The sequence below is a fragment of the Lycorma delicatula genome, chromosome 5 (genome assembly GCF_047948215.1).
Source record: "Lycorma delicatula isolate Av1 chromosome 5, ASM4794821v1, whole genome shotgun sequence".
In the NCBI taxonomy this organism is placed as follows: Eukaryota; Metazoa; Arthropoda; class Insecta; order Hemiptera; family Fulgoridae; genus Lycorma; species Lycorma delicatula.
The window spans coordinates 48,428,317-48,444,888 of record NC_134459.1 but is presented as its reverse complement, the minus strand read 5'-3'; the positions used below and the strand labels follow the sequence as shown (position 1 = coordinate 48,444,888).

Below are 16,572 nucleotides of genomic sequence, written 5' to 3'. Positions count from 1 at the left end.
CTTCTAAATCAGCTGATTTGGGAAGATGCGTTCACCACAACTCGGTGGGTTCGCCAGATAGTCTAGAGGTTAAACTCGTCATCGCAAAAATGAACTGATTTTTTAAGTCGAGAGTTCTAAGGTTCGAGTCCTTGTATATGGATTTTGAATGGATTTGAATGATAGACTGTGGATATCGGTGTTCTTTGACGGTTGGATCTTAATTAATCTCATGTATCCAGGAGCGGTCAACTCGACCTTAGTGTTCCAGAGTACATGTTTACTGGTATATTTACACCAACCGCATTGCATCTTCGACAGGCCTGGCAAGTCGGTAACGCCGATTGCAGTTACTAATATGTACACACACATCCAAACCCGGCAGTAGCTGGAATATACGTATTATATTCTCCAGTTGCTGGAGAAATATATTTTTGTACTTATCATATACTTAAAAATGTTTCAAATTTCATAATTTTTTTCAGAATTGTGAAATTTAAAATCGTATAAAAACATCAAAAACAATATAGCTTAAATTGTTAATTGTTTTAATAATAAATAGTATTATTTAATAGTAATAATAAATAATAATTATCAAATGAATATATAACTTATATTTTACAAAGGAAATAAAGTAAGTTTAATTTACTTGTTATTTTAGTAGTTATAGCCTAACCACCCTATTTACAGTTACTTGTTTTTAGGGTATGAATAATGCCCAACCTAACCGGGATAGAACCCAGAATCTGATTAAAGACAAGATGTGGTACCAATCCGTCACTTAGGTCGACAAAAGTATCATTATGAAAGGTGAATATTTTATAAGATGCGTAGTAATTGAAAATACAACATTTCGACTAAACGTGTTATTATAAAATATAAGTGTAAAGGCATGGAAATATTAGAATGCTTATTTCTCTGGATAATATCAATTTGTTATACTAATATTTTCTGGCGTTAAGCGAACAGTTAAACAATCATTTTAATATCTTAAAAACTCGTTATGATTTTTATAGCCAAGCTAAAATTGGCTTTTAGTGAGTTATTTCGCAATATCATACACAAAGTCACTGTTCTAATGCGTGCTTAATACGCTTAATCTAAAAAGTATATAACATCTAATTATAAGTTTCTTGGAAACACAAAAATATATAATATTCTTTTATAGGTCCCTGCAAGATGCCCTTCTAATCGATTTTTTTAATACAAAGATGTAAATTTTAATGAAATTAAACGACTTAATAAGAATTGTTTTTGTTATAAAGAAACTGCATAATAGATTTAGAAATGAATATAAACAAATTGACTTACGTTGCATAATACTGCATCATGAGAGATGTTTTCTTAAAGAAGTCCGATTGGTGTATGACGACTAAGTATAATTATTATTAAAGATGTTATAGCTTGACTAATTTTATAACGGTGAAAATACTTGCGTGTCAATGTTAAATCTGCGCCAAATGTTATTTAATAAAAAAGAGTTGTTACAACATTAAACGAGTTTGTATATTAATATTTTTATATTGGAATATTATTATTGTTATTCTTAATTTAATTTTTATTTAATTAAATTCACCTGTTTATATACTTTAATATTACCATATCCTATTGCGTAGATGTTCAATTTTACGGCAATAAGTCGTGTTCCTCGAACGGCTTATGACCCTTAGTTTAGCAAGCGGGGATAGTGTAGTTCTCATACTAGGATTCGTAAATTATCTTGGCAGTATACCAGTACTGTATCTGTTAAACAAAAAAAATTATCTCTTCTTTTTCTTACTTTAGCCGTAACCTTTGAAAGGCTTCTAATTATTTCGGCTATTTACGATTCGGGATGATTCTTATGTGAATTATTTGACCCGGGCCAGAAGATAAAATGAAAAGTATATAAAGTATGAATAAAGAACTTTGTTCTCTTTATATTGTTTTTGTGAACAAAATTTTACGGATGTTGTGCTGTTACTATAAGCTTAAAATAAATTTGCAAAATAAGTCATTTTTTAAATATTTTATAATCTTAATTGATCATAATCCATTCGTCACCTCAGTAAGGAAAATTTATTTTCATAAAATAATCCAATCTATGAACATATTTAAATGCGATATACGAACGAATTTCAATTGTTAATCAGCTTTTACTACTACCAACTTACAACAAAAAAAAATTCTCAATTTATTTTTTAAAAACTATTTCCAAATAAAGAATTTTCGTTTCTTAAAGTGTTTTTAACATAACTTATTGAATATTAAACTATTATTTATTTTTAATAATCGATTTTGTTTTCAATATTTAAATAATTCTTAGTTTGATTTAAAATTATAATACAATATTTTTTCTACCACATTTCGGTCTGTTTTGTTTTTATTAAAAGTCAAATATTTTAAATTTTTCTTGATGTTCAGTCCATGTGTCACTCACACAGGTTTCTCAGAATTAGAATTCTCTACAAATTTTGTAGCAAGATTTTATTTATTTTTCTGTCATTTTAACGAATTTATTGTTCGATTAACCTAAAAATTCATATTTGCAACACCATTTTTGTTTTTACAGTTCTGGGAAATGTCTTATTCAAATTTTCAGGTCAAAAATCTTATAAAACCATCAAATCTATCGTTTAAAGTTTAAAGAATTTCATTATGACTTCATTTTATCCTTGAAACCAGGGTAAAAACAGAGCGAAATTATTCGCAAGATGTAACTCGAATACGAAGCGTTTCAGGATCATGTTTATATTACTTTTTTTTTTTTAATTTACTTGCAAAACACGTCCTGAAATTCTTTCAGTTTCCGTTTCTTCATTAGATATCCTACATACCATTATATATGGTCTAAGAAGTTAGATTTTAATACATAAATCCATGTATGTTGCTTGTTTTTTTTTTTTTTTACCGATTTTCGATTAAAATTTAAGAACAGTACAACCGATCTGAATAATTATTTTATCACGGTGTTTTTTTTATCTTCTCGAATAGTTTTAAGTATAAATTTAACCAAAAAATTACATTATTAGATGAGGCATAATGGTTAAATATACACTTGTATTTTTAAAACTTAATTTTTTGTGTAGTAATATTTCGAGATTAAACAATGTTTTTAGCTATAACTAGCTGTATGAGTTCTGTAAATTAAATTAAAAAAAGGGGGATTGAATTTTATTTATAAAAATCACAATCCCAAGTTCTGATTCTCTTATCGAAAAATAAATAGTTTTGAAGTTAAAGCATTTTGCTAAATTTTATTTGTTTAATTTTTCATTGTTGAGCAGTTATTTTACAGTTAATGTAGACCGCTTTTGAAACTAGCTGTAAAAAAAACATTAAATGACTGCCATTTTATTTTGGTCAAAAGTTAACCTGTTTTTTTTAAAATCAGAATCCTTCAATTCCCTTTGAAATGATATGTCTCATTCCTATCCTTCCTTATAAAATTTACACTCCCATGAAAGGTTCGGGATTTGGTTGCCTGGCACCGAAAAAAATCTTGCGAGGTAGGGGCTAAATTAAATACTTCTATGTTTAACGGTAGAAAAATTATTTAATTTACTATATTTTATGAAAATGTTTGTATATTTCTGTACGAGTATAAGTAACTGAAGGGTATCTATTTAAGATTATTTAATATCTAGGTACTGTAATTTTCACTTTCTCCGAAGTCATTCGAAATGGATAAAGGAATGTTTTAAAAGTTGATCTGATTTTTAGGAGCATAAGTTGTCCCGCTATTAGTGCAGTGACTCTAATGAAGTATCCCAGCGGTTCGTACTTTATGCATTACAACGGTTGCCAAAACTGTCAGTCTGTAACAACAAAAGATATACTTTTAAAGCTTAGGAAATGTTTTATTTGCGGAACCAATTACTCACCCTTGAAAAAAAAGAAGAAATAAAGAAATAGGTTGTCAAAATTTAGTGTGTGTGTTAGGCTTTTTAAAATTTAAACATCAATTTATGAAGTGTGTAGTATTACCAGAGATGCTAAGTTTTTGTATCACAAAACGTTACGCTCAAATGAAGTTCTGTACTGTATGCCGTCGGTTGATCAATAATAAATTTTACGACATGATAAAAATGATAGTGGAAAGCTTCCGCAATATCCCCTTCTTTATATAATATTTATCCATTGAAAAACATAAAAAAATAATTTTATCGAAAATCAATATAAAATTATGCATTACGAAAACTATGATCTTATGCAATAGTAGGAGAACGGTCTCAAAGTTAAAAGTTATAACAGACATAGATGGAGTAAAACATAAATCACTAGGTATCTAAAGTGTAGCCGCTGAAAGATTGAAGAGAAATGATAGGTGATATCAGGAATAGAGGTCGCAGTTATGAGTGGGAAGGAACCACGTGCTCAGTGATTCTGTAATCGAAACTTCCCTATCTCTACCACCTGCACAAGAAATACAACTATCATTTAAACAAATAAATCTTTATTAAAAAAACAAAGTTTATACATACGTCGTTCCACCTAATAGCAAGGAATTTCATCACAAAACTTCATTAAACAATTCGGATAACGGCTCGTAAATGCATCACAAACAAACGAAATGTCAAAAGTCGAACCGAAATAGGACTTTCTTTAGCTTGGCCGATCTCTCTCTGTTGATTGTTATATGTAATTTATTATTGTAATTATTACTATTTAAAGGTCACTATTAAATTATAAACAAGTGAAAAGATAATTATCAATGAGTAAAGAATAAGTACGATTAAAAAAAATTAAGCTATATAATGTCGTACTAGAGGTAGAATTAGATTTTTATTGTAAAAAAAAATAATAATAATAATAATTAGAGTTGCAATAAGATTTTTACAATTTAGTAATTTATGCTGTCTTAAGATTTATCCTAATTTTTGTTAACGAAGAAGAAAATACTGAGAAGTGAATAAATTATAAAAGTTTAAAAAAATCCATTTTTGTGTTTTACTCATTTCATTTTTATTTAATCTCATACCTTAGTTTTATTATTCTTTCAAAAAGTAACACCCAAAGGTCTTTTTTTTAGATAATTCTCTGAAAAAAAGGTATTTATTAAAAGTAAAACCACCGTTTAATTATTAACTTCAGGCATTTTTTTTTCAACTGAGGGTAGATTTTACATGTGAATTAAACTGAATTTTTAATTAAAAGCTATTTTTCGGAATTTACTAATAAATAATTTATAAGTATATATATTAAATTTTATTATCTTTTGTCGTACGTTAAAGTAATTAATTTCAAAAACGATGTAAATGTAATATAAAAAGAGCTAATGACTTTTTTCCATAATTTATATGCTTACAGTAAATGTAGCGTATGACTTGTAGTAGTACATTCTTCAAAAACACCACGGATAATACTGCCTTCAGTAAATCAGAGGACGACTCTCCACCTCTGCGGAAGTGTCAAGAATCTTTCTGGCACGGAATACGTCTGCCGTAGTTTGAGGTGACGTGTGCAGTGGATTCTAATTTCTTGTATCTTTGATATTATGTCAGTTATCTTGTAGGCGTTTTCATTTTTGATGTCATTATATAAATTAGTGGCTTCTCTTATTAAGATTAACTATGGTTATTCGAATGTTTTTTTTTTTAATTTTTATTCATTGTGTTGAGAATTCTTTCATTATTTAAGTTTGTCAATAAATCTGATGAATGACATTTATTTTTTACACTATTTTTAATTTTACATTTATCCGAGATTATCTAAAAACATATTTTCTATTTATTTTTGGAAACTTTAGGTTAATTATGGATTTTAAATAAATTTTTTATCGCCATTATTGTACAGTTTCTACAACCATAAACTATTTAAAGGAAGTATATCCATCAAGAAAGCTGTTACGAGGTTATAATCAACACATTGCTTTATTGTAAAAAGACTTCTCTTTTTAATAAAAGTAGTTTTATCATTGCTTAATTTAATACTGCGCTTATTATATTATCAATAATTCGGTTATTACATAGGAAAAACACGATGTAGTTATAAAATTTCTATTAGAAATTAAATACTTATCCAGGGTAAAATACGCGGCTGTTGGGTTTCATTTCACCACACATCTCAGGAATGGTGACCTGAGACTGTACAAGACTCTACACTTCATTTACATTCATACGTATCATCCTTATTCATTCTTTGAAGTAATATCTTAGTGGTTCCAGAGGCTAAACGGAAAAAAGAGAGAGTGGTTATATAAAGTAGGTTTAAAACACCATTCAATTACACCAAACGCGTAACTGTAATGAAACTGTACTTATATGATTTGTATTAAGTATTCTGCCTCGATAATAGTTTTTTGCCGGTTTTAGTTTCTTTATCTATAGTTTCCTTTAAATGGAATTAGTTACAGTGTGCTGTTTATAAATTTCATAAATAATTTTAAAATAATCATTCCAGTCTGTATCATTTAAAGTAATTAAAATTAAAAGATGGAGTGTATGTTACCTTCACTTTCCTTAAATAGAGCATTAAAAAGTTAAAAAGAAGGGTTGTATTTTTTTAATTGAACTTTTGAGTTCGATAAAAGAATGATTAAATGATAAAAAAAAATGATTAAAGTTATTGCTAGATTGATCGGTAAATGGAAACGAAAAAATCCAATAAATTTATAGCGGAAGTGGAGTTATTCAGGAAGTTAAATGTTTAATGAAAATAAAAGAAAATTGTGATGGACATGATGCCAGGAATCTGCCTCAGGGCAGTTTCGTTGGTATGATAGATGATACTTAATGGGAGTCAGTTTGACAAGAATAACGGTAAACAACTAATCGGACATCATAAATGTGTCTAGACTAATAGACATTAGTAAACAAATTAAAAAAAAAAAAAATTATACCAATAAAAGATATATTTTTAAATTACTTTTTGCTCTTATTTCATAATGGTTATTAGAATATTATTATGTTTTATAAATTAAAAATAATACAAATCTCAATAATGGGGAAACTACCATTATACGACAGTGGTTAGACCCGCAGTCGAATGTACAATCTTAGACCGTAGAAAAATAAATATACTTGAAAACACAAAAAGGAAAATACTAAGACCCACAAAAGCAGATGATGGTTTGGAAACTACGAAAAAACGATGCATTTTACTGGAAGGTCGACTATCAAACCCGATTAGGCAACTCGGACTTGCCTTGTACGGATACTTGATTAGAATGGTTGAAAACAGACTAACCAAGGAAACAGCAGAAAGACAAAATTAACAAACGATTCAAACCGGTTAAAGAATATATAAAAGAAGCAAAAGATCTAAGAAACACATGAAATCACTGGAAGACACGTTCAGACAAAAACTAAAGCATGTAAAGAATTCTAGAAGAGAAAAATAAGATCAGAATGGATCCAATCAAATTTTGTGTGAACGCTTACGCAAACTAAAAAAGTATTGGGGAAAAGAGGTAACAATAAGTGAAACTGTTTATGGTGGCCCTATAGATACCGGCGTCATTAAAAAAATAAATAAAAATAATATGAAATGAAACTGGGAAGAGTAATCCAGTTTACGGCTTTGTGTTCTGAATTAATGTTGTAAAATCTTTTCGTAGATGCCGTGTTGATAAAAATGTAAAGGACTATTTAACGTATAGCCGGTGAATCCTAAACTAATAGGCTCAAATGTAAAACTCATTAATTATTCCGTAAATAAGAAGGCTGGAACTGTAATAAAGGATTTCTGTAGGTTTTTTTCCATGAACTTGTTTAATTTTAACGATTGATAATATATTTTTACAATTGTTTATTTTCTTCCAATTTTTACTTATAACAAACGATGAAAAAAATTATCTTTATATAAGTATCAGATGATTATCTCAATTTTGTAAGTTGCAATTGATATATAACGATTTTAAAAGAAAAAGGTAACGGCGATTAGAAGACGCCATTCAAAACCGAAAAATCAAAATAATCTGATATTCAAGTGTGGTATCATCTAAAAGCGATTACGGAGAGAAATTTTAAAAATACAGTAGATCTAATAACGTTTCGTGCAACAGTATGCAAGCAGAATAGTTATAACAAAACTAATTTACTAGAGATAATTACGAAAATTTAACAAAACAATTGATCGATTGTCAGTTTTAATATCATACATGTTATTACGATTTAGTATTTCTTATGTTCAGCTTTTATCTAATGAGTTGGCAAACGTTTAGTTAATTAAATAAAATAATTAGTAGGTTGTCTATATTACACCCAAAATAGTAATTAATTAAATTCAAAATATTTAATATAGCCCAGTAAAATAAATTATTTTAGTTATTTCTTTTTTAAAATAGTTATTTAATTTTTCAATAAACGTTAAATGAATTTTTGCTTGATATGATCGAATAAAAGATTGAAATATGATTAATCGATTAAAGATTTTAACTTTTCTATGCGTTTATATTTTTACGAATGTAGGTTAAAAAACAGAAGACATTTGTTTCTAAAAGAATCTCTACAAACCAGTAATAAAAAATATTTATTCTGTAAAACAGATCAACTACTTTTATTACTGGCTAAAAAAGGCACTTGTTACGTGGTTCCTTTATCATTTACTATAAATTACTATCAGATTTAAACATTTTCTTTAAATTTACGACCAATATAACTTAAACAATTTTGTTATGGTTTTTTTTTTATTTAACGTGTAAAAATAATATGTAGTTGTTATCTATTAATATTTACTAATTTAAAAAAAAAAGTTATCTTTATGTATTAATATTTTATGTCGGCGTTCTATCAAGTGATTTTACCATCGTTTCATCTCGACTGTAAACTATGTACAGAAAGTAATACATCTACCCATTCCTTATACATTTTTAATTTTATACCGATCTGAATTAAATAATTTAATTACAATATAAATAAACAGAAAAACTCTTAAGATTTTGCAACGTAGTTTATAAACTGAAACTTTTATGATTTTAAGAAATCAAACTAGTTTGTATTTGGAAAACTAAATAAAGTAAGTCGAAATATAGTATAACTAAATTAGTAACTTTCTGTGGGTTTTAGTCGGGGGAAAAAGAATTTTATATATGAAACGTAATTTTTGTCAAGAAATAAATTATATTCTATTAAAAACCTGCAAGTTTATGTACTTTTGGACACCTATTCTTTTTTTTTAAATAGACTCATTTTTAACGAATTTTTTTTTACATATTTACATTATTAAAGCTATTTACTGACTTAAATTTTTTTGGTTAACAAAGATTCTGGTAAAACAATATATACTGTGTATTTTCATGCCTACTTGCGTTTGTTTTTTATGTTTCCATTTCAACAAATGAATTAAGATTCAAGAAGTATCTTTAATGATTGATCCGAGACTTAAAATAATCTTATCAAATTTTTTAATAGTAAATAAATAAATTAATTAATCGTTATATTTAATTTAAGTAAATAGTTAATTATCTTAATTAATAATTATTAAGTATAAAAGTGAAAAAAATGGTCAGGTTTGATTGGTTTTATTCGTGTATGGAAGGATATGTATTAAATGTTGTTGGTGGGTATTATTTACGTTTGACATAATTATTTTAATTTTGTTTTTATTTCATCAAATATTTTCTGTTTTTAGTTAAAATAAAAAAAAATGAAAAAAATAATAATAAAAGCAGACTGCTGTTTTGTTTTGACTGATTTTAATTGTTGTTGAAAATAAAATGTACATGCTTTGGTAATCTTCATTATATTTGCTCACCAGTATCCAAGAAAATTTGAAATTGACGAACAGTCAGCACTTCCAAGACCATTTCTTTCCATATTGTTGACTATTTCTTGTGCGATGTTTTTAGATACGTAGTCATCCATTTCCTGAAAATTTTGATCAGTAAATTCCAAGGTCAAATCGTCGTGGCTTATCTTGTGTTCAGTCATTGGTATGATACTGCAACGCGTACTAATATGTATTCTAATTCTGACCGCGAGATGGACGTATATATGCTATTTTTGGCGAGTTACCAAGCTCTCTGCTATATCTCTTTCTTATTCTTTCAATCATCCTTTTCTTTCTGTGGGCGCAAGCTTATTACAATTTACTACATTTTTTCAGTTAATTTACAATCTTTTTTTTATGTAAAAAAGAGACGATCGAAATTTGAGACACGATATTTTATCATCTAACCAATCTAATGAATATATACGCTAATTAATTATTTATTTTAATGTTTTGTTAAATGTTATTTTTAATATTTTTTTCTACGGCTGATTTACCCAGAATGTTTTCTTCTTTCTTTTATTAAATGGAAGGTATTTTTCAGCAGAATTATCATTTCCGAGGTTGGTCCATGATTTCTGATTAAGGTTGATCAATTCCTGAGGCTGTTTCCCACTATGCATCACGTTCGAATCTCGCTCCGGCTAATCTTTTTCGTATGTTACAAAATTCATTTCTCTTCTCTCAGTAACTCAGAAAAATAACTACAATAGTGGATTATATACTTGTACATCATGAATAAATGAATAACAATATGTTTTTTCCGATACAAATATGTACACCAGATTTTACTCCTTTATTTTATCTTTACCAGGATCTCTTATAGTTGAGAAGCGTTTCAAATATCTAAATTCTTTGATTTATGTTGCTTGTAATGTTTTACAGTTTATTTACTAATATGCAAACGATTACAATTTATCTCGCAATAAATGAAACTAAAACAAAATATTTAAATTTTCTTTTATATTTATCTTTTCATACTCCTGTACATCATTGTAAAATAAATTATATTCTTGTTAATTTTACATGGGAAATGATTAACAGATTGGAATCTGTTAAATATCTTGATGTAAATGATAAACCAATTTGGAACGTGTACATAAGAAGCGCATATGTTTGAATATTTTGCTATTTAAAAAAGAAAATTATAACTGCTATATTACGAATTTGTTTTGGTTTTATTAACTCAAAATTAAATTATATTCCTTTTCTACATTTAAATTTCACCTGATGACTTTAATTTATTAGCTCGTGTAATGTGTAGGTTAAGAAAAAAGCTGACCAATCGTAAAAAATTGTAAAGTAAAAGATTCTACAGATTTGTAAAAAAAAAAAAAAAAAAAAAAAAAAAATAGTAAAACAAAAAAAATATAACAAAGTTGAAAAAAAATTATAAAAAATTCTACAAAATTATAAAATGAATAGCCTTAAAAAGTTATTATATGTTATTGTATAATTTTGCTGTATTAAAAAATCTCTTTTAATTATATTAATATTCGCCAAGAGTAGTTTTATAAAGGTTAAATCGAAAAAACTGAAATAAAACCTTTCTACATTTTTTGAAATTTGGGAGCCCAAATATATCAAGGGTGCTTTTTTTATTTATTATGATTACAAAATAAGAGTTAAGCGTCAATATTTTGAATAAAAATATTTTTGATCTGTGGGAAAAATTTAGGAAAATTTAATTTTAGCTATAATAACTAAAGAATTCGGCCATAATTTTCATTATTTATTTAAAAGAATGTTTTTATAAAAAAGTGATCCCTAAAAAAAATTAAAAGAGATTTGTTTGTTTATAAATATTAGAAAAATAAAGTATAACTTTTATGAAAGTAATGAAAAATTTTGCTTTTCATTTTGAGTCTGGATTATAACATAGGTACCAAAACTACTTGAATTTTAATAGCCATTTAAGTGATGAAGAGAAATACAAAAAAAATTTTTTAGTTATAAAAAATAATTGTTACGAGGCAAAAAAACACAAAAACCAAACCGAATATTATATTTTTTAGGCATGGGGAATAAATTTTAAGAAAAATCTTTCAAAAATATTTATGTGTAGATTAACAAGTCTAAATCTATTATCCCCTTCAATAAAGACTAAAATAAGAAAAAAATTTTCAAAAAACTATTTGCATTTTAGGGGCTGGGTTCTATAATTTAAAAAAAAAACTCTGTCACAGTAAGTACATCAGAAGAGCGGGTTTCCAGTTTTAGTTAACCTTGAAAATGTATCCAAAAACCCACTGCCTCTGACACCGGTTTCTGTGAACTGATTTGCTTGAAAATCAGTAAGATTTTATTTCCAGTAGATTTACATCACTTCACCAAGTTTTTACAAAATCGGTTAACATTTGCATCCAATAGAGGGGAACAAAAAATCTTTTACATGCATATGTATGTATATAACATGACTGGGCACAGTAGCGATTTCCAAAATTTTTTGGAAAAACAATTGATATGATCAATGCCCTTAAATACCCGTTGAGATATGTGAGCCAAATTTGAAGAAAGTGGGTTTGATCAGTCCTTAAGGCCAAAAGCAGTGGAACACACATACATACATATGCAGAGGTACATACATATATATGTTTTTTTGGTCTAGCTGAACTAGTTGGACTGTAAAACATATAGATTTGAAAAATCCCGATATCCCATTTTTGACATGGTACCATTCACCGAGAAAGTAAAAAATGCATTTCTTTAATCTTTTTATCAGTCATGCTGTTCTATAAAATGAGTGGACATTCTATAAAATGAGTGACTGATGATAATAATAAAGTACTAGTAGTTAGCCCTGATACAAAGTATCTGGTAACGGAGTATCATAGTTAATAAACTATTAAAAATTTAATAAAATGAAATTTTATCGACAACAGAGATATTATTGTGTTTTTAGTGAAAATTTTATCTACATGAATATCAGTTTCATGTCTGCTTGAGAAGCGCCGTGCAATTTTTTTTATCATATTTAAAGATGGATGGGGGTACAATCCATCCAGTGAATATTCTTTTACCTTCAATACTGTTCAGTACTTTTCCAGATACTTTTACATTAAAACTTAAAGTGTAAATATTTATGGTCTGAATACTGGGAAGCTTAATTAATATTGTGACAAAGAAATTCAATATCTTTTTTACATTATCATGTACAATCCCACCTCATATCTGTTCTGCATAATATTAAGCCTTAAGCAGTTACCACTGCTTAATTGCAACAATAAATATTTTTCTTTTTTCTTTTAAAGGTACTGTATTGGTAAGAAATTTTTATCAAATTAATGTTTTTGCACACTTTACATGAATTGCCTTGTTTTTTAAATATACCTTGAAGCATAAGAAGGGAGTCATTGTTAAGCCCAAGTACTGACAACAGCTTCTAAGAATTTCTACTTTCTCTCTTTTGTAAAACCATCTTTTAACATTCCTTAAATCTATGTTCATTTTTTCTGCAAAATTATTTTTGATTTGTTAAGATTTATTAGGCCCCATATTTCACAGTACTTTTCAAGACTGGACTGAATTGTTTCTGAATTTATGCGAGTAATATACTGTATCGTTAGCATACACTAATATTTTATCAACTTTCTGTTAGCTTTTATATACCCTTTTACATCTCTTTTAAACCATACAGATAAAACACAAAAAACTGGAGTAAGGAGAATTTCCTGCTATACTCTTACTTTAACTTAAGAAAAATCCTTAAACTCCTTTCCTAGTCCATGCAGTACATTTTATAAGGACTTGCTATTCTTATAAGATCATCTGTTTTAAATAATTTTTTGCAGCCTCATCCGCGTAATATGGGAAACTTGCATTTCCCCATAGCGGTCAATCTTTTTATTTTATGTTTTTTACTCAAGTAACTGGAGGCAGGTGCAGCCAGTTATACATACAGTAATGGTGGTAGTGGCTGTGTTGGTTGAGCCACAAGATCATATACCTTCACACCCCTTAAAAAAAATCAGAATTAAAATAAAACCCGAAATGGTTTTTAAATATTTATCTGAAGAGTATTTGCAAGGCCAAATTACTAAATATCTGATTTGCTATAGTTGGAATTTGAAAAATTTACAATCATTGTTCAAAACTTTTTTCCTTCCTTCGTCCCCTTTCAAGGCCGAATTTCAATGATAATACAGTCTCATTTTAATTGAATTTTTAACTTAATTATATTAATGAAACTGAATATGTTATTCATTGTTGAATAACCAGGTCTAAAACCAGCTTGAGCTTCATGCTGATGTTGTTGGACCCAGCCCACCATACCTTCGACCTTTCTGCAAAATCCTGTGAAACTCTAATACCAGATCTAACAATGAAATTTGTCTATGATTTTTGGCATCACAGATATTTAACCATTTCTTATTAATTAAGATGATAAACTTTCTGAAGCTTTTCAATATTGTTCTATTCCCTGCATTCTTTAAACATATCAATATTTTATTCAGTGGAACATTTGCAACATATCTAGTAAACATTTTTATTAAATTAATAATTTGCATTATTAAGTTTTCAGTGCTATTTGTATCAAGCAGTATATTTGTTAAATTATCAATTTTTTTCTTTCTTTAAACTATATCCTTTCACACTTGCTTTGATAAAAGTGATAACATGTCCTCACCTCCACTTTTAAACCTATGTTGATGCAGATTTCAACAGGAATAATATATACTAAAAATGTTTGTAACAATACTTGAACATTATTTATAAAATTAAATGCTCTTGCGTTCACTACCCCTTAATCAGTAATGGATGATTCTTTTGCAGTCCTTTTGGTTCTTCTGTGAAGCTCCATGCATTCTACCATTTAGGACATTAAAAGGACAGCTTCTTTAAACAAGTTACGAAGTTTTTTTACTATAACTATCCAGTTTATTATCTTTTGAATGTCTTTTGATTGAACATAACTAACAATTTTGTATCAAGTTTGTTGGAATGTATTATAAGTTGGTTGGTAAGGGTTTTTAAATTATCTATTGTAATATATTTTTTACTATCATCAATATCCATGAGGAAAATTTTATTTTCCAAAATTAAATGCCAGTTATCAAGGATAGTATAGAGTAACTTTCTACTTTCTACTTAAAATAAAACGTATACTTATAATTAGCATTTATAAACATATTTTATTCTTTATGTCTATGTAATACTACACATTTGTGTATTACATTATTTTACCTTAACATACATCTTTTTCAAGAGATGTGGGTTTTCTGTTACAGACTCGCAAGCAACCTCCCAAAAAACAGCATCACAGACCACCAGTTCAAAGGCTGAAACAGCATCTATTAAATGCTGTGAACAGAGATCCTCCTACATATTCTGAGTCATCTTCAAGTATACAGCTGAGAAGTGAGAATCCTGTAACTCGGTTATCAACTTCATTTCAGTATCCTCCTGTATCTGGAAAATTACGTTGTGCAAATGAACGAATGAATTTAATTAATTCTCAAAATGATGGAAACAGCGGTTTATCATCAGTTGAGTTTAATTTGAGTACATCGACTACAAATACAGAAATTAATGATCAAAACCAGAATGTTCGAAATATTTCTTCTTACTCTCATCTGCAATCACCTAATCTGCTTCCTATTAGAGCACAATCTCATATGTCTGAGAATCAACCACAGTTGCAGATTCCTGATTATGGTCGTTATTTTTCTCCTTGCTCTGAAACAGATAAACAACGACAGTTACCATTGCCAGGTTTTAGATATTGTTTGCCTTCTATTTATTCATTACCAGAAAGACTTATTCAAAGACGACATGTTTCTGAGTTTGGCCAAGATATTCATAGCCATGGTCAGCCATCTGAAGTTTATCATTCATCAGATACGCAGAAAGAATTACCTTTTCCTGGTCATAGCCATCAACATCCATCTCACCTGGCACCAGATAGATATAAAGAGAATTCATTGTCTGATTACAGTAGTCTTTACGCTTCTGTACATCCACTACCGGAAGTGCAAAAAGAGCTAGCTGCATCGGTGGCAACTAATAATACACATCATTCTTCTGAACTATCAACAAGCAGACAGTTGCCCATTGCTGACTACAATCATCAACACCCTTTTTCCTGTCCACAACCAGAATCACGAAAAGAGTTATCTGCTTCCAATACTGTCCAACACTATCCAAATCATCAAAATTTTCCTTTAGTTGGTGGCTGCAGCCACCAATATCCATCTTCTCATCTTAAAACAGATACACAGAAGGAATTACCTGTTACCGACTACAGATATCATTATCAAACTATTCACAGACCATCAGAAATACAGGATATGTCCATTATAGATGAGAACCACAAGTATCCTTCTTCTTACCCATTACAGAAAAAACGGAAAAGATTTTCTAGACCTTACTATACTCATAATCCTTCTATTCATCCACAAGAAGTACAAAAAGAGGGATGTATGTTTGGTAATCAATATCAACACCATCAATCTTCTCATCTGATAACAGATAGACAGGAAGAATTGCATAGTTTGCCTTATTCTTCATTTGATAAACAACACCTGTTACCAGTTTTCGATTCTACTCATCATTGTTCATCACCACTATCAGAAAGACAACAGCAGTTACCAGTTGTAGAGTACAGCCGCAATCATTCTTCTACTCCTCCACCTCCATATTCTGAAGTTTATAGCAGCAGGCAGCATCACATAAAACAGAAAGAAGATCAGTCTACTGCCTTAGATTTAAGAAGTTATACCTCAGTCCTCCCACCACCATATTCTTCATCTAATAATATTGAAAGACTGAGTCACTTTGTAGAACGAGAACATCGGCCAGCTGCACACAGTGATAACCTTAATTTTTGTAATAATGCTGATCCATTTTTAGTTCAGTTTCGTAGAAGATTGCATCGTATATCAGACGGAGAAAAATTATTAGCTA

General features: G+C 28.5%; 1 protein-coding gene across 10 annotated transcripts in view; it reads right to left on the bottom strand.

Moving 5' to 3' along the window:
• LOC142324914 (uncharacterized) overlaps window positions 1-9,853 on the bottom strand; it is a 188,173-nt gene extending 178,320 nt beyond the window's left edge. For 7 of the 10 annotated variants that reach the window (XR_012756437.1, XM_075366045.1, XM_075366049.1 and 4 more), the window contains exon 1: window positions 9,655-9,853. Coding sequence is in view for 9 of the 10 variants with exons in the window: in XM_075366045.1 (XP_075222160.1) it covers window positions 9,655-9,706 (52 nt within the window). In the remaining variant the exon portion in view is untranslated. Of the gene's footprint in view, window positions 1-1,290; window positions 1,470-9,654 lie in introns of those variants that run through there. The other 3 variants (XM_075366041.1, XM_075366042.1, XM_075366044.1) reach the window with 2 other exon arrangements.
• Between the last annotated feature and the right edge of the window lie 6,719 nt (window positions 9,854-16,572).